The 18,253-nt window shown below is 48.5% G+C and overlaps 2 protein-coding genes across 2 annotated transcripts; one reads left to right on the top strand and one right to left on the bottom strand.

Annotated features, from left to right (window-relative positions):
- Positions 1 to 7,154: 7,154 nt before the first annotated feature.
- Positions 7,155 to 9,693, top strand: LOC112088895 (uncharacterized protein At3g60930, chloroplastic-like). Its single transcript, XM_024159276.1, has 4 exons — positions 7,155 to 8,043; positions 8,131 to 8,945; positions 9,017 to 9,154; positions 9,265 to 9,693. Exons 1-4 carry the CDS (start codon positions 7,155 to 7,157, stop codon positions 9,691 to 9,693), a joined length of 2,271 nt encoding a protein of 756 aa, XP_024015044.1.
- Positions 9,694 to 14,201: 4,508 nt separating this feature from the next.
- Positions 14,202 to 16,754, bottom strand: LOC112088892. The gene is made up of 2 exons (XM_024159268.1): positions 16,342 to 16,754; positions 14,202 to 16,239 (listed from the first exon to the last, which is right to left on the bottom strand). Exons 1-2 carry the CDS (start codon positions 16,752 to 16,754, stop codon positions 14,202 to 14,204), a joined length of 2,451 nt encoding a protein of 816 aa, XP_024015036.1.
- Between the last annotated feature and the right edge of the window lie 1,499 nt (positions 16,755 to 18,253).

The following is an 18,253-nucleotide window of genomic DNA, read 5'->3' as shown; positions in this document are numbered from 1 at the left end:
ACCAATAAAAATCAGTCTTGTAAAGCTTAATAAGGTTTCTGATACTCTTCCTTCCGAATTCTATTCAGTCTTCCTCGTGAGTGACTGAAAACTGTGTCGCTCCTCTTCTCTCCGACATTTTTGCACATAACTGCTGATATAAACTAAAGAGAGAATGCATGAGGATTGAAAACAAGGGTTTTGGGTTTAGGGTATGGTACCAGATAAAGATGAACTGGCCATATAGGACGACAAAGAGTGGTAAAAATGAGGGTAAAAGACGTCCTAGATGTATGTTTCGATGCCTGCCTAAAATCAATGATGAGAAAATTAGATATCAATATTAAGGTCAAATAAAATGAGCTAGTATATCCTGTCAAAAAGAATCTCCATGAATAGAAGTCCTCTGGTGGGAGTTCGTAGTGTAAGTACTCTAGCTACCGCCTAGTCTAGTGCTAACCACAAATGAACTATCTGAAGTCTAAATCATCATAGTTTTGTGTCAAACATTCCTGAAAAATACTTAAAGTCGAATAGGTTACATATTAAAATTAAAAAGTACTTGAAATTTTGATAGCAAAGCAGGAAAATGATTAGTACGGATAGACATCTTCCCCAGACTTAAATCACACTGTCCCCAGTGTGAAAAAGTTGGTGAGAAGATGGTGAATAAAAGCGAAAATAAAATAATATAAAAAAAATAAAATGATGATAGAACCATGATGGCTGTCAAATGACAATGAAGTGCTGATCAATCACTCATCCTCCGATGTGTCTGCTTCGAATGGTGCTGCTGTTATAGGAAGGTGACAACGCGCTCAACGCGTCGTCCTTGTCTCTCAACTCTGCGCTCCAGGTCAGAATGGGTATGTGACGATGTCGATGATGAAGTGTGGCCGGTCGAAACAGATGGCTGAAAGTGAGCACGTGCTGCAGCTGCATCGCGCTTTGCCTTGGCCACTATGTATTGCCCGATGGTGAATAGTAGACGAAGCACAGAGGGTAAAAACTCATCAGGTTCCGGCGTCCATCGCGGACGTCCTCTGTTACACAATCTCGGGACTGATGCTGAAGGTAAACAGACTCGGTGCTCTTCGGTGCCAGTGCAATACTTGTAACCGAACCTGTCTGGATCAAAAGTGGCACGAGAGATAGTGTGATCGCGAGAGAGATAGAATAGGTCATACCAGATGTCGGGAAGTGGATCATCAGATGAGAAGTTGAATCCTACAGCCTGTAGTATCGCTCTAATAGCGTTCCCATAAGCTGGAGTAGCGTCCTCGCAACCATGTAAATCATGCGTCACCTTCACCATGTTCTGTGCTATGATCCAGGCAAAACAGGCAAGTCGTGGGTCGTCCATAAATGGCATCTGAAGTGTAATGATCTCGGTCTTAAACACATCTTTTGTTGGCTCTAGAGAAAATTGTGTGTGCTAAGAGTTTGTGCACAACTCTCACTGCAAGATAAGTAAGAAGGGCTGACTTAGATCTCCTGCTATCATAGACGCCATGACCCATCTCCCTCCATAAATCAAAATCAGGTTCTTCTTCGAGGTAAATGCCATCAGTGTATGGAAGCTGAAGAGCTTCACAAAGTGCCGAAATGGTGAGTGAGTAGGTCTGTCCGCGGATAGAGAACGACAAAATGCCGTCAGATGCTCTGGGGTTCCTCCTCTTCGTATGGTGGAGGATGACAGTTGCTAAGAACTCGCGGACTAGCTCGGGATAAGTTGGAAAGTTCAGCTCTATGTAGGGTCTCAGTCTAAGTGCATCGATGTACCAGATTACATCTTCTCTAATACCAAGCATCTCGAGTGTATGATAATCGATGCAAGGCGTATGTTTAATGTTCAGCTTCTTGAAACGCCTTGCATAGTCCACTCTCGGTTTGATCTCTTTCCCAATATATCGAATCTGTGGTGGCTCGAGAATCGGTCACGTTTCTCTTGAGTGCTGGAGCAGCCTCATCACATAGTTTCTTCTTTTCGGTCTGGCTTGGTTCAGCATGTACTCTCCAAGATTACTATCATCGGGAGTTTCCTCAGAGCTGTCACCAGTGCGACGGCTTCTTTGGGATTTGGTTCGTTCCATTTTTCCTACAAGACAAGATGATTCTTGGAAAAAGAGTGAATATGGATGCTGATTTTAACACATTAACGATCAGTTATACTTATCCTAGTATCAAGAGATTAGTTAAAAACCACAAGCAAGCATAATTGATATTAAATCGAAGAAATCGAGTAGTTCATGACCAGGTTCGGATTTTTGATGTTCTCAACATAGAAATCTTCTAAAAATTGCTTTAATTGAGCAAATTTCATGTCAAATTTATAGGTTACCTAATACTAATCACTAATCACACAAGACTTGATCAAATTCATCAATTTTGCTGTTCCAAATTCGATTTTTGCAAAGTATGTAGAATCCAAATTTTAAAACTCTCAATTCCTCTTAAGCTAAGTGTTCTTAAGCTATTTCCACCACTAATAAACCAAGATTTGGGCTTTTTAAGAAAATCCTAAATTCCAAAATCAATTGAAAATGGCGAGTTTGAGCTTCTGATAACACCGTATTTTGACCACTTTTTTGGATCGTTTTGAAAGACTTTTTCTATGTTTTTAATTGCTTTCAAGTCCTTTTATTACGTTTTTCTAGTATTCGTAGTTCCAAGATTCTTTTCAAGAAACTTAGGGAAAAGCCTAACAAAATGGATAGAAGACCAGATTTTCAGCTCAGAGTCAAACCGTCAGAAGTTCACCCCCGATTGAAGGCCTTCTCACCGTCTCATCCAGCTCAAATTTGGAGATCTCAAAGACGAAAGTATCAGCTTTCCAGCACACTTTACAGCTTGGGAATCCAACGGTTCAATCAAAAGATACAAGAAGAGCAAGATGTCTCGTAAACAAGCCGACAAGCATTTCCATCCGCGGCCAACTGCCCATTTCCCGAGGTCACAACCTTCCCGACCGCAGCCAGCCATCCATTCCCCGCGGTCACGCACATCCCGACCGCGGCCAGGCAACTCCGAGTTCGGAAGCCCAATTCTGAAGCTCATATCATTTTCCCAGCCTCAATTCTGGAACCCTAAAGACCTGAGAGCATTGGAGACTAAAAATACATATCATTTAGATCGTTTGTTAGAAGAGAAGAAGAGAGACGAAATACTTTACAGAAATTTTACTTTAAGCTTTATTTTTAGATTTTAGGGAGAGAGAGATCTATCTCTTGAACCCTTGTTCTTTCTTTTTTTAATTTCGGTTTCTATTCTACTTTTTAATACTATGTTTTTTATTTCGTTTATCATGTCTGAGTAGTTTTTTTGTTGGGTCTAAGGGATTTTTCGATTGGGGATACTTATGTTCGATGAGGATTCCATGAGCTATTGAGCCGAATCTTAGAATTTTTTCTACTGAATTCGTTTTTACTGCATGAGAATAGTGTCATGAACTACAATCTGATTCAGATGCTTGGTGACACGAAAGTGTTCATCCGGTGTCAGATCTAGTTTGGGAGAGCAAAACAAACATAAGAGTGGAAACCTACCTATGGGCAATTTGTGAATGCTGACGAGTCTTAAACATAATGCATCTCTTCTCTTCCAAGGCCAGAGTGGAAACCTACTGGTCAGGGTTGAGAGAGATAGTTGTCTATGATCACGACAGCGGCGTATTCATACGTCCGTGACTCCAGTTCGAAAAGTTTAAGCTAAGATCTTATCAAATTTACTCTCTAGCTATGTTTTGAATCGTTCATACCCCTGAGAAAACTTCCCTGAACCCCAGCGCCTTCTTTTCTATAGATTTACACTGATTTTCATTCAAGTTTTAATCTAGTATTTTCATTCTCTTAATCATTCACTTAAGCAATTAAGTTTAGCCGTTTTTCTCGTTTTAGTCGTTTTTCGTTAAGTTTAGTTATTAGGTCATTTTAATTCTCGTATCCTCTCTTTAAGATTAGTTTTTACGTTTTAAAGACACCACCAAAACCCTCACAAAAATCGTCTGGCTCTAGACTTCCTTACTTTATATTTCTTTCGAAGGCTTTTGCAGGAAAGATCCTCCTTCCCCGTGGATTCGATCCCTAAGTACTACAATCGATCAGCTGTGCACTTGCGGCTATTGATTTCATTTAGGGTAAAACTTGACAACCCTCGACACACGACACATCAAGTTTTTGACGCCGTTGCCGGGGAAGGCACGCATTTTCTTTTCCGCAAAACCCTAAGAAATGTTGGTAAATCGACTCTAGAACCCTTTTTTCTGCATATTTTCATTTTTCGGTTATTTTGTTTCCATTCCCGAAGCAATGGATCCTATAAATCGAAATATCTACTATGAGGGAGGTTTTTACAACACTCCTCAAGCCACCAGACGCAGAGAAAAGCAGTACCTAAGTGATCTCTACGAATAAGTTTGAACAGAAGACTACAGAACGTTCTTGAACGAGCCTTACATGCCGCCAATGGTAAATCCTAGACCACCTATGTATCGCCTACCTCACCAGGTTCTCCTGCAAGATGAGAACGTCCAGCTCAGTAACCGATTGAGACAGTTCGAAGGTGTAATCAAGCAGTTCATAGAAGCTCAAGCAACCACTACAGCCGCTCTAAACAAAAGAATTGACGGGATATCAAAACTTTTCAATGAGAAGATCGATAACCTAGCTTCCCAGGTCAAATCAATAGAAGAACGAGCAACCAAGGACACAGCCATGATCGCTAATAGGTTCAACAATATGGAAGAAGAGCAAGCGAGGCACACCTACGAGCTTCGCAACACTAAAAACAAAGTGATGGACCTGGATTTCAAACTTGATGATGTGGACAAAGCCCTCAATGAAGCTAAGAACGAGTCTTATGACTTCACAGTCGAAGTTTCAGAGAAGGTTTACAAAGTCATTGACAAAACCGAAGAGCTTGACTCAACCATGGACAAAGCAGTCTATGCTCTTGATGAAGTTGAAGAAAAGGTTGAGGAGATCATACAAGAACTTGGAGAGCAGATTCCAGCAGCCAAAACTAAATACTCAAGTCCAGAGAGGAAGTACACCAAGCTAGAAGACCCAGGAGATCATCCAGGAAGCAAAAGAGCAAGCAACAGCAAGCAATCAACTCGGAGACACTCTCCCGCGGTCGTGCTCGGCCTACCCGCGGCCCATGGACGTTTTCATACGGTCGCGTCTCCTGCAGTCAAGGCCAACCAAAAAAACGTTCCAAAACAGCCCCGTTCAGCTCATGCAAGCAGTTGTGCGTCTGATACACCTCCTGGAATGACTAAACCCCTCCATCAACAACTAGTTTGGTCCATCATCACCCAAAGATCTGATTTGTCAAGCCATTGCCCTGCAACATGGTCTTGTCTTGTGAAGATGAGTATGGAGAAAAATACTCTGAAGATGAAGAGTATGGGTTGTTTGTAGAAGATCCAAACACAGGATATTCCTCAGAAGACAGTTCGTGAGAAATTCAATGGATCACCAAAAACATCAGTAGGGAGAAGCTCATAGAGTTTAACAATATGGTCATGTCATTCCCTGCTCACCTAGGTCCTAAGCTTTGATGAAATCTGGAAGTTGTGTGAGCCAAAACTCGCACAACCAAAGATTTGTAAAGAAACTAAGGGATCGGAAACTTCTAGGGTTTATCGCCAAAGACAGTAAGATCCAGAGAGAGCTTTTCTTGCTGTGAAAATATTTGGTTCTTATTGCTTAGGGTTGCCAAAGTTGGCGGAATGAATTACATACATCACATATTTATACTGATTTTCTAATTCGCCTAGCCGAAAATCTCGGGCGAGATTTTCGGAATATTTCCTTATCGCCTCGTGTGACTGACCGCCTTTGCATCTCGCCTAGGGTTTTCAGTGGGCTTCACCTCTCAAGGCTTCGGCTCGGCCCATCATGCTTTTTTACGGCTCGGCCCACCTAAACTCTCTACGGCTCGGCCCGTGATTCGCTCTGCCTTACCGCGGTACGGCTCGGCCTAGGTATGCGAAACAGGGGCTCGGTCCACTTTATACGGCTCGGCCCATCTCCTTCTTTTTCGGCTCTCCCACTTGGTGATTGCGGTTCTCCCTCCTTTCCTTGATGAGAACGGCTCTCCCGTTTTGATGATCACGGCTCTCCTATTTCCTATACTTAGTTATTTTGGGATGGTTTATCTATGTGGGGTGGAAACCGACCCCAACAGTTAGCCCCCCAGCTCGTCAATCTCGGAGTCGAGAATGATGAGGTACATGACTCCTGACCATGAGATAAACCATCGAGCCGAGCTGCTACGACACGAGCCCAGTTTCATGTTTTGGGAGTGTAAGTACCGAGGTGTTTCCAAGGAGTGCCGAAGATGCCGAGGCGAATCAGGGACGAAGCGATTTGGTGACAGTTATGCCGAGCCGAATATAGGGCTAGGCGTTTTGAGTGAAAGTTCATGCCGAGCCGTGTTGTTAACGACGAGGCGTTTCAAGAACAAGGGTCAGTGCCGATCCGTGAGGCGTTTCGAGAGAGATAGATAATGCCGAGCCGTTTTGTTTAACGACGAGGCGTTTTGAGAGAGATAGTTAATACCGAGCCGTTTTTTTTAACGACGAGGCGATGCAAGTGAGATCTAATGCCGAGCCGTTTTGTTTAACGACGAGGCGATGCAAGCGAGATCTAATGCCGAGCCATTTTGTTTAACGACGAGGCGTTTCGAGAGAGATAGACAATGCCGAGCCGTTTTAACGACGAGGCGTTTTGAGAGAGATAGTTAATGCCGAGCCTTTTCGTTAGACGATGAGGCGATGCAAGTGAGAGAGAGTCTTTACCAAGTCGTTTCGTTATCCTGGGTACCCTGACTGTTGGTCTTCCGAGAGGAAGTTCCGGATCTTTCGGCGCGTGCCAACGACGCAAACCGGTATGACCAATTCGCCGCGGATCCCACGCGCTGTTGGATGGCTTCCCGAGGTTCACGCGGGATTCACGCGCTTCGTTTTTCTATAAATTGGTGAGCTCCTTCACTTCTCCTCATTATTTCCCGACTCACTCGTTTTCACTAAAGGTAGCTCTCCCTTCTCTCTTCTTTCTCTCTCTAGTTTATTTATTTTCCGGCTAGGGTTTCCGAGGTCTCCGCCGTTCCAGATCTTTTTCCGGTAGAGGCTCGCCGAGTCAGGTTGTAATTCATTGTAAAAGTTGTAAAGTATGTCGAACCGTTCCGACGAGTCGTTAGATCCACTTTTCCACTACGAGCCGAGCCGTATAGACGCCGAGGCGAGGGGTGCGATGGATTCTTCCGAGGCGTCTGCTTCGCCGAGCCCTTCCAACAATTCATCTGACGAGGCGTCAAATGATGAAAACCCATCGGATGTCGGTTCTCTGGATGGCGAGCCGTCGGTTTTGACGAGCCGTCCCCAGGATCCCGCTCCTAACGAGGATATTAACCGAGCCGCGCTCAAGGCCGAGGAGGAGGCGTTTCCCTTTGATCTTTTCGAGGCGAGGCTTGAGTTGGAACGCCTCATGGCGTCCCGAGGTGCTTCCACATCTGGACGAGCGCCGAGAGTTAAGAGGCAAAAACCCGACCCGCCTGGGTCTACACTCTGCTCCCTTGAGTCGCTCGAAGCATTGAGGCATCGCTTCGGAATATCCGAGGCGGTAGAGTTCGTTGTCCCAGAGAAAAGTGACCGCGCCGACAACCCTCCAGAGAATCATTTCACTCTGTACGAGGCGTTCTTCGAGCTTTGCTTCCTCTGGTTCCCAATCCCCGGAGTGATCCTCGAATACCTTTGGAAACACGGGATCTCGATCGGGCAGATTATGCCGAGGGGACTGCAGCATATGATCGGCATTTTAGTCCGAAGCTTCGAATGCGGTCTTGACATCGAGTTGAATCACCTGCTGAACTTGCTGGAAATCAGGAAGGCTCCGAAAGGAAACAGGTTCTATATTTCTAACAAGGCGAAACGACGGATTATCGGCGGTTTTCCCAGCAAGGACCAGCTCTGGACCGAACGCTTCTTCTACGTTTTAGTGAATGAGGCGTCGGTCGGCGAGGATTACGTTTGCCGAACCAAGACCGCCTGGGGACCACTTGGTAGCCGACCCGAAGCTTTGCCTCGGCTCGGAGATTCGGTTCAACTTTCTTCCTTTTCTGACACCTTTTTTTTGCTTTGTTTTGCAGTTCGGTGCTATCTTCCCCCGATTCCCGACGACCTGTTTGCCGTTCGAGACTCTCCTTCAGCGCGGAAGGTTAACTGGAGAAAGAATTTCACCCTCGAGAGAGTAGAGAAGGCGCGAGCCATTCTTGCAGGAGTTCCCGTCAGCTCTTCATCCTCCAGTTCCTCCAGAGATACCCGTGAAAAGATGGTGATCTTAACCCTCCGAGAAAGGAAGAGACGCGAACAGGAGGAAGCCGCTAGACGAGCTGCCGAGGCGGCTCAGGCGCAGGCCGAGGCGGTTCCGGCACGTGCCGAGGCGGTTCCGGCGCGTGCCGAGGCGGTTCCGGCGCAAGCCGAGGCCATCCTTCAACCCGACCCCCAGAGCCGGGAAGAGGCTGTGACGATCCGAGCCGCAGAAGGCAACGTTGCCGAGGCGGCTGAGAAAGAGACAGCGCCCGAGGTGGAGCCGGGCGAGATAGTTCCCGAGGCGTCCGGGGACGGTTCGGAAGCGCGGAGCAAAACGCCTTCGCACTCCGCTATCTTGGCGCTCCCGAAGTCGACGAGGCCGCCGACTTCAGTCGTTCAGAAGCACGACCCCAGCCGAAAACGTTTGGCTGCTGACAAGGGAAAGGGAGTCGCCGTTCAGAAAGACGAGCCGGCCAAGAAAAGGCGAAAACCGGCGCCTGGAGATCCCGCTACGCGTAAGTTGGTCGTCGACGACCCTGATGCTTCTGCCGTTATGTTCTCTTGCGTTAATAACGCAAACTCGCGCCTTCCTCCTCCTGAGAAGCTGAGGAGGCCGAGATCATACGGCGCGATGGCGCAACGCGGTACTAAGGTACGTTTCATTTGTTTCCTTTTACTCTTGCGAATTTTGCTAAGTGTTGATCGCGAGCTTATTCTTTGCAGTTCGTCGCGGCTATTAATGATCTGATGGCTGAGTACGAGGCGGACTTATCTAAGGTCGAACGTCGTTTGGCCGAGGCCAAAATTGAATCCGCAGCGTCAAAGAAGAAGCTAGAAGAGGCTCAGGCCGAAGCCGCGGTGGTAAAGGGGAGGACGAGGCGACGGCCAGAGCGTCCAGGCTAGAAGAGGAGAAGATCGTTCTGCGCGCAAACGTAGATAAAGTCTCCGCCTCGGTCATTCGCCTTGAGGAGGCGAGGAGAGCCAAAAGCGCCGAGGTGGCGATGCTGAAGAGGCGTATCGAGGCCAAGGACGCCTTGTTTGATGCCAAGGTCAAGAGGGCGAAAAAGGAGACGAGGCGAGAGCTCACAGCGAAGTTTCAAGAATGCCTCGCCAAGGTGGAGGAGGGTCTGGTTCGGCTTGAAAAAGCCAAAAATGACGAGAATGATCTGGGACAGATCAGGGGCAATCTGGCGATGATTGCCGACCTGAAGAAACCAGATGCCCCGACGCTCGACGACGAGGAAGCAAAGTTGAAAAACTGGGAAAACGAGTACGCCGACGAGGAGGCGTACGAGCGCATCGCTTCCGAGATTCGGGGCGAGCTGTACTACTCCCCCGTATCGCCGGACTCGACACCACCCTCGAGAACGAGCCGCTCGAAGAGACAGCGGCTAAATTAGGAGTGGTGGACCCGAACGGGTCGAACGCAGGCACGCCAGTCCTCTCGAACCTCCTTGCCGAACGTGAGACGCAGTCCGCGGCCTGATTCTCTCTGCTCTCCCCTGTTACAATTTTAATCTTTTTGTACTTAGGTTTTTTTTTTTGTTTTTGAACTCTGTTTTGTAACCGACGCCTGGACGGCTTTATCCATCTGACATTTACTTTCGTTTTGTGAATAAATTCTCTTTCCCTTAGCTTGTTTTAGGATTTGATGCACTTATTTTCAACCGTTGGCTTAGGGAAAAATGTCGAGGATAAGAACTGCTGTAATGATTTTGACTGCTTCCTTAGCCGAATCCTTAGAAAATGATAGAATTACGAGCTAAGGGTTGAGTTCGTTTTAAGACATCGTTTGGATTCTTAATCCCGAGCTGGGAGTTAGTTTTGTGGAACATCTTTTAGATGATGCTGGACATTTTTAAAGTGATAATGTCGAGGCGAATTTTTGCGGGTAATGCTGAACCGTATTTAATGACGAGGCGTTTCATACTTTGCGTGATGCCGAGCCGTGTAGACGACGAGGCGTTTTGTTTTTGTTTAGGAAAGAATGAGGTGTCATTAAACCTGACTATGGACCGGTGTTTCCGAGAGGATGAGTATGTTTGTCCGGGTTTTAAGAGTTTACTTCGGTTTTAGAGAAAGCGATGTAGTCTCGACTTATATTCTCGTGTACGATAGTAAACCGAGGCGACCAGATACGTTTTTGGTCTAATATTTGTATAGCGCGCTTAATTTTTATCCGTAGAAGATGTAACTTGTACCCTCGTCCTAGGAAAGGTGGTAAAAGTCCGTTTAGAGAACTTTGTACTTGTTGCCCCGTTGTGGCCAGCAACGAGACGAGGCGTTCGGAGGCTTAGTTTGCCGAAGTGAAACTGAGGATCGATTAAGGTCCGAGGTAATCGGGTCGTGACATTATGCCGACGTGGTATGATTATTTGCCGAAGTGATGAGCGATAAACTCTTAAAAATCCGAGCTTGTTACAATGTGAAGCTAGCCGAAGCGATAATAATTTAACCACTCCCCCCCCCTTTTTAGGAGGGGGGACAACTGAACCCGTCCGAAGACGGGCTGCCTACGTACCCTTTTCAGGGATCAAGCCGTCCCGTAGTTCATGTTGGTCGTGCTGTATCCTTAGTGATAGTATTTCTTCAGATGCATTGCGTTCCATGATCTAGGAATCGCCTCGTCAGCTAGTGTTGCGAGTTTGTAGACTCCCGGACGCACCACTTTGGAGATCTTGTACGGACCTTCCCAATTTGCTCCGAGATTTCCTGCGTTCTTCTCGGCAGTATTTTGGAAGACCTTTCGGAGGACGAGCTCTCCTTCTTTGAATCTTCGGCTACAAACGTTTTTGTTGTAGTATCGCGCCGTTGCTTGTTGGTAGTTCTGGATTCGAACTAGGGCTTGATCGCGCTTTTCGTTGATTAGGTCGAGCTCATCCAACATCATTAAGTGGTTTAAGCCTTCTTGTCCTGGTAGAAGTCTTCGTCGAATACCTGGGAAATCCACCTCGGGGGGAATTACGCACTCCGATCCGTAGACCAGAGCGAAGGGAGTTTCCCCAGTGGCTCGGCGCGGAGTTGTCCGATGAGACCAAAGGACTCCTTCGAGTTCGTCTGCCCACCGTCCTTTCTTTGCGTCGAGCCTCTTTTTCAGACCGTCGAGGATCGTCTTGTTGGCTGCTTCGGCTTGTCCATTCCCTTGAGGGTATCTTGGCGTAGATTTGCTGAGACGGATTTTCCACTTCTCGCAGAAAGCTTCGAAGCGTGTTGAGATAAACTGGGATCCGTTGTCGGAGACGATCTCGTAAGGGACCCCGTGTCGGCAGATTATATTTTTCCAGACGAAGTGTTCGACCTGAACATCTTTTATACTTGCGTAAGAATCGGCCTCGACCCACTTGGAGAAGTAATCCGTGAGGACGAGAAGAAAACGCTTCTGCTTTGAGCGATGTAGAGGTCTGACGATGTCCATCGACCATCTCATGAACGGATAAGGCGACGAGATTGACGAGAGCAGCTCGGTAGGTTGGTGAATTGTTGGAGCGTGCCGCTGACACTTCTCGCATTTCGCCATGAATTTCTCGCAGTCTTTGACCATCGTAGGCCAGAAGTAGCCGTGCCGTTTTATCTTGAGAGCGAGCGACCTTCCGCTGGAGTGGTTACCGCACGCGCCGCTGTGCACCTCGTGCATGATCTTTCTTGCTTCTGGTCCTTCGACGCATGTCATGAGAGGCCCCGAAAATCTCCATTTAAACACCTCGCCATCGACGAGGACATAGCGTGCTGCCTGAGCTTTTAGCTTGCGGGCTTCCCATTTGTCGGTTGGCGCTTCTCCGTCGGCGATGTACATTCGGATGGCTCCGAGCCATTCTTTGTCGCAGCCGTATTCCGGCTCGGCTGACGAGGCGTCTTCTTCCATTGGAATGGCTTCGTCGTCTTCTGGTTCTTGTTCAGGGGGATTTATCAGCCGAACTCCTTCCACTTCTTCGATGCTAGGGCGTTCGACGAATTCGACTGGGATCGTTCGTCGGAGGTCCGGGTCCAAGGTCGAAGCGAGTGCTGCTAGGGCGTCGGCCGAGGTGTTTTCTCCTCGAGGAATTCGAGTGAGTTCGAACTCTTCAAACTTTTGCACCAACTCCCGGACCACTTTGAGGTAAGCGCCCATACGTCCATCCTTCGCCTCGTATTCTCCGTTGAACTGACATGCTACGAGCTACGAGTCGCAGAAGGTTCTTATCTTTCGAACTCCGATTCCTTGTGCTAGCCGTATGCCGGCGACCAGTGCTTCGTATTCCGCTTCGTTGTTCGAGGCGTGGAAGTTCAGGCGAAAAGACTGCTCAAGTATTTCTCCGGTGGGAGAGGTGAGGCGGATTCCTGTTCCCGAGCCATGTTTAGATGACGAGCCGTCGACGTGCAATGTCCATACTTCGTCTAGGGTTGGCTCGTTTGTTGCTTCGGCCGGGAGTTCAATGAGGAAATCGGCGAGCACTTGTGATTTTGCGGACGACCTATTCCGATACTCGATGTCGTATTCGCTCAGCTCTATGGCCCACTTGGCGAGCCGACCGAATTGGCTTGGGCTGTGCAGGATCGAGCGCAGCGGGAGTGTGGCGAGCACAACAATCGAATGCGACTGAAAGTATGGGCGCAGCTTGCGAGCCGAGACTACGACGGCTAGGGCGACCTTCTCGATTTGTGGGTAGCGAGTCTCGGCATCGGTCAGTGTTTGGCTGATGTAGAAAATGGGTTTTTGCTCGGATCGTTCTTCTCTGATTAATACCCCACTTACAGCTGTAGCAGACACCGCGATGTAGAGGAAGAGCGGCTCTCCTTCGACCGGTTTTGCTAAGATTGGTGGGCTCGCCAGATAAGTCTTCAGTTCTTGGAAAGCCGTCTCACATCGTTCGTCCCATTCAAATTTCTTGTTTCCTCTGAGGGTGTCGTAGAAAGGCAGGCATTTGTCCGTGGAACGGGAAATAAATCTATTTAGCGCAGCGAGTCTTCCTGTTAGCCTTTGTACTTCGCGCTTCGTCCTCGGAGAGGGCATTTCAATTAACGCCTTAATCTGCTTGGGGTTTGCTTCTATGCCTCGGTGGGTTACCAGATAGCCAAGGAATTCTCCCGAGGTGACCGCGAACTTGCACTTCGCCGGATTTAGCTTCATGTTGTGCTTGTTCAGCTGTTCGAAACATTCTTGTAGGTGCGCGACGTGGTCTTCCTCCTCGAGTGATTTGACTAACATGTCGTCGATGTATACCTCCATAGTTTTCCCGAGCTGAGCTGCAAACATTTTGTTGACGAGCCGTTGATACGTTGCTCCTGCGTTCTTGAGCCCGTACGGCATGACTTTGTAGCAATATATCCCGCGATCGGTTATGAATGCCGTTTTTTCCCGATCATCAGGATGCATCAGGATCTGATTATAGCCGGAGAACGCGTCCATAAATGTTAACAGTTTGTTCCCCGCAGTGGCCTCGACGAGCCGGTCGATATGTGGCAGGGGAAAGCTGTCTTTTGGGCACGCCTTGTTGAGGTCGGTGAAATCCACACAGACTCGCCACTTGCCGTTCTTTTTCTTCACAACCACCGGGTTTGCGAGCCAGTCCGGATATTTGGCCTCGGCGATTGATCCTACCTTGAGTAATCTCTCGACCTCGTCGTTGACTGCTTTAGCTCGTTCTGGACCAAGCTTTCTTCTTTTCTGCTTGACTGGTTTGAAGGTCGGATCCACATTCAGCTCGTGACAGGTTACATCGATGCTGATGCCTGGCATGTCTTCCGCCGTCCAGGCAAAGGTGTCGACGTTTTCCTTGAGGAGGGAAAGGAGCTTGCTTCTCAGGGGTTCGCCTAGTTGTGTTCCAATTTCGACGCACCGCTCCGGATGCGCCTCGTCTATGCACACCGAGTCCACTGCGTCACATATCGGCTCGGTGCGTGTTTCGCGGCTCTCCGCGATCTGTAATTGCTATAAGAGTTTGGAGAGCTCGTTCGCGGGCTCTCTGTCTATCTTCATCTTTTTGCGGTCTATGTCAGCTCGTGCGTCGGTCACGGGGTTCCTTAGTTTGTGCTCGGTTAGGAAGCAATTTCTTGATTCCTTCTGATTTCCCCATATCGTTTTGACACCTGATGGAGTTGGGAATTTGAGACAAAGATGATAGGTGGAAGGTACCGCCCTCATCCCGTTGATCCAAGGGGTTCCCATGATGACATTATAGATGGCTGGGAGGTCAGTGACGCAAAACTCGACGATCTTGGTGACTCCGCCGGCTACCACAGGAAGCCTGTTCGTTCCCATAGTCATCGTCGTTTCTCCCGAAAATCCGGTTAGAGGTTTGGGGATTGCCTCCACCTCGGAGAGGTCGATTCCCATTCTTCTGAGCGTTTCCCTGAAGATGACATTCACCGAGCTTCCAGTATCGATGAGCACCCTTGCTACGTCATGATCCCTGATCGTTAGCTCGACCACTAACGGATCGTTGTGAGGTCGGTCGATTCCTGCTGTTTCCTCCTCGGCAAAAGAGATCACCGTGTTTGGAATGTCAGTCGGCTTTGTCCAATTCTCCTTTGCTTCGGCTCGGCGCTGATAGGCCTTGATTGAGGAAACGGTATCTTGATAGTACTGGGATCCACCCATGATCATATTGATCCTTTGCCTCGGCTCGGGTCGCTCTTCAGGTTCGCCTCGCCTGTCGCGCTTGGGGTTATCGCCTCGTCGGGGAGGATTCGCTGGTTCCGCCGCACCATTCGGCTCGGCTTTTTCCTGTTGCTCGTTGGGGACGAGGTCTTTAAGGGTGACCGCGTTTTGGAGCTCTCCTGCTGCCATTTTTGCTGCGAGCTTTGCTCCTAGAGTCCGGCATTGAGCCGTTGAGTGTCCGTAGGTCTGGTGATACTCGCAGAAAGCCTTCTCGTCGTAGTTGGCTGACTTTCTCACCCAAGTATTGTTGCGCGGCTCTCCTCTTCCGCGTCCGGAGCTGACCTGGTAGTTATGGGCACCTCCGCTCCTAGGTTCTTCTGAACTCTGCGTTGTTGCGTTGCCTGATGGATTGCCCCTCTTGGTTGGGCGCGGCAAAATTGAGCTTCGGATCGCTGCTTTCGTGGCTTCGTACTGCTCGTCCAAGTTTTTCATTTCCTCCTCGTTTACGACGAAGTCTGATGATCGGTGCAACGCGTCTTGAATTGTTTGTGGCGTATTGAGAGCCATCTCGCGGCGGAATTCGGATTTGTACCACAAGGATCGTTTCAGAGCCTCGAGTGCAGCTTTGTAGCTTATCCCTTCTATTTTGGATACGACTGCCTTGAATCGCGCCATGTACTCACGAAGCGGTTCGTTCGGTCCTTGAGATAGTGTCCACTTGTCGGCATCAGATGTTCCTCTGTCCATAAACATCGAGTATTGCTTAAGGAACAAGGCGGAGAGCTGTTGAAAACTGCCGATTGAATTTCGTTCCTGCCTTGAGAACCACTCGAGTGCGGCTCCCTTGAGATGCTCCACGAAGAGCAGACAGTATCCGGCATCCACTTCGCGCTTGGTGAGTTTAGCGGCGTTCTTTGTGAAGGCTCGCCCCATCGCTATTCGAAACGCTGTGATGTGTGCTTTTGGGTCAGTTGTTCCTTCGTAGAACGGAATTCTCACCTTCTCCGGCTCGGGAATCCTGGCTTCCGTGATCCTTGCGGTGAACGGGGTTCTTTGGGTTTCTTCGAGCATTCGGTCGATTTCGGGTGCGGCACTTGTCGCGTTGTGCACTTGGGATTTCATAGCGCGTATTTCAGCTACCGTTCGAGCCATAGAGGCTCGCAGCTCTTTAAGCTCGAGGGTTTGTGCGTGAGTCATTCCCTTTGATTGGGGGAGTCGCTCTCGCTCCTCTCGCCTCGGCTCGTCTTCGCGCTCTTCCTGCTCGTTCCATTGGGGATTTTCGTCCGCTTCGGTTGGGTTATCGCCTCGGGCTGGATCGGAGACTTCGTCAGTCCGGATGCCGTTCAGTGCCGAGGCGAGTTCTTCTTCACTGATTCGACGAGCTGAGCCAGTTTGTTGCGGATTTATGGTCTCGTCGTTTCGCTGGGCGTCTACATCGATCGCGTCGTCTCCTTCCTCCCCGGCTCGTTACCTGGAGTTGCGGCGTAGTGGAGGTGGCTCGGTCATGTTGACTCGGGTTGCTGCAGGAGTGCGTTCGTCGAGGGGACGAAGAAAAGAGGAGTTTCTTGCACCACTCCCTGAGGCTTCGGCGGGCGTCGAGAAGTCGAAGCGTCTCCGAATTCCATCCATCGGGTCGTTGACTCCGGCTCTCCAAGTCGGATGCTGTCGCTCTGCTGCCATCGCGTCGAGCCTCGCCGTAATCGCCTCGTTTCTTTTGTCTTGGTCGTCGATCTTTTTCATCAACGCAGCTATCATGTATCGCATCTCCTCATGGGTTTCGGTCGTCGCCATCGTTGTCGGCGCGGTCGTTGTGCCTGATCCTGGAGCGTCCTTATCCGCGCCGTTACCGGTGTTGTTGTTGTCGTCGTTAGCGTTGCTCGCCATGTTCTTCCAATCTTAAAGCTTTGTCGATATAGAGTAAGAAAGTTTCGTTTTCCCACAGACGGCGCCAAATTGTGTGAGCCAAAACTCGCACAACCAAAGATTTGTAAAGAAACTAAGGGATCAGAAACTTCTAGGGTTTATCGCCAAAGACAGTAAGATCCAGAGAGAGCTTTTCTTGCTGTGAAAATATTTGGTTCTTATTGCTTAGGGTTGCCAAAGTTGGCGGAATGAATTACATACATCACATATTTATACTGATTTTCTAAACCGCCTAGCCGAAAATCTCGGGCGAGATTTTCGGAATATTTCCTTATCGCCACGTGTGACTGACCGCCTTTGCATCTCGCCTAGGGTTTTCAGTGGGCTTCACCTCTCAAGGCTTCGGCTCGGCCCATCATGCTTTTTTACGGCTCGGCCCACCTAAACTCTCTACGGCTCGGCCCGTGATTCGCTCTGCCTTACCGCGGTACGGCTCGGCCTAGGTATGCGAAACAGGGGCTCGGTCCACTTTATACGGCTCGGCCCATCTCCTTCTTTTTCGGCTCTCCCACTTGGTGATTGCGGTTCTCCCTCCTTTCCTTGATGAGAACGGCTCTCCCGTTTTGATGATCACGGCTCTCCTATTTCCTATACTTAGTTATTTTGGGATGGTTTATCTATGTGGGGTGGAAACCGACCCCAACAGAAGTTTGGTCGTTTGCAAGTCTCTTTCAGGTAGTGCAAGGAGTCTAAAGAGGATATACATAGATACTTTATGCGAGCTCGATACATGACATCACCAGAAGCAGTTGTCTATGCGATCCACCTTAAAAACTTGAAGAATGTAGCCACTACACCAACAAAATCAGCAAAGAAAAGCTTAATAAGTTCAACGAAGTGGTTCGAAATTTGCCTGAAGGAATCACCTTTGCCAGAGCTTGCAAGGACTTCATGATAGGCCACTACTTCTGTGAGAGCAAAGAATTAATCCCTGAAGTAGAAGACCTGCTCAATCATGCCAAAAGAGGTAAACCTGTTTGAACACTTCACAAAATCGAAGGTGCAGGTCAGTTTCTCTTATCTTGTTTTATTAGAGGAGAAATGTTTAAAAACGTGCTTTGTGATTCTGGAGCTTGTCTTAATATGATGTCCAAGGTAATTGCTTTGAGACTTGGTATTAAGCACCTGTGCAGGACTAGAGCAAAGATTAGTCTAGCTGATGATTCCAATGCAACACCTCAAGGGATAGCTCATTACATTCCCTTGAGAATAGGAGATTGCATTGTGCCTGTCGACTTCTACATTGTCGAAACAAGAGACGCAACACATCTAGTGACTCTCGGATGGTCTTTTCTAGCATCTTCTGGAGCTATAATGGACTGGCCAAACCGGAGGATTTCAGATGATGCGATCATGGAACCAGAGGCTGAACTGCGGGTTGAAGATCAGGTCGTGGAGCAGGAACCGGATGCGCCAATGACAAGATCATGCACCAGGAGGTTGGCAGGAGCTGTTCAGAA

This window comes from Eutrema salsugineum, unplaced genomic scaffold (genome assembly GCF_000478725.1).
Source record: "Eutrema salsugineum unplaced genomic scaffold, Eutsalg1_0 scaffold_8, whole genome shotgun sequence".
Taxonomy (NCBI): domain Eukaryota; kingdom Viridiplantae; phylum Streptophyta; class Magnoliopsida; order Brassicales; family Brassicaceae; genus Eutrema; species Eutrema salsugineum.
The sequence above is the reverse complement of the archived record's forward strand: the minus strand, read 5'-3'. Positions and strand labels throughout refer to the sequence as shown.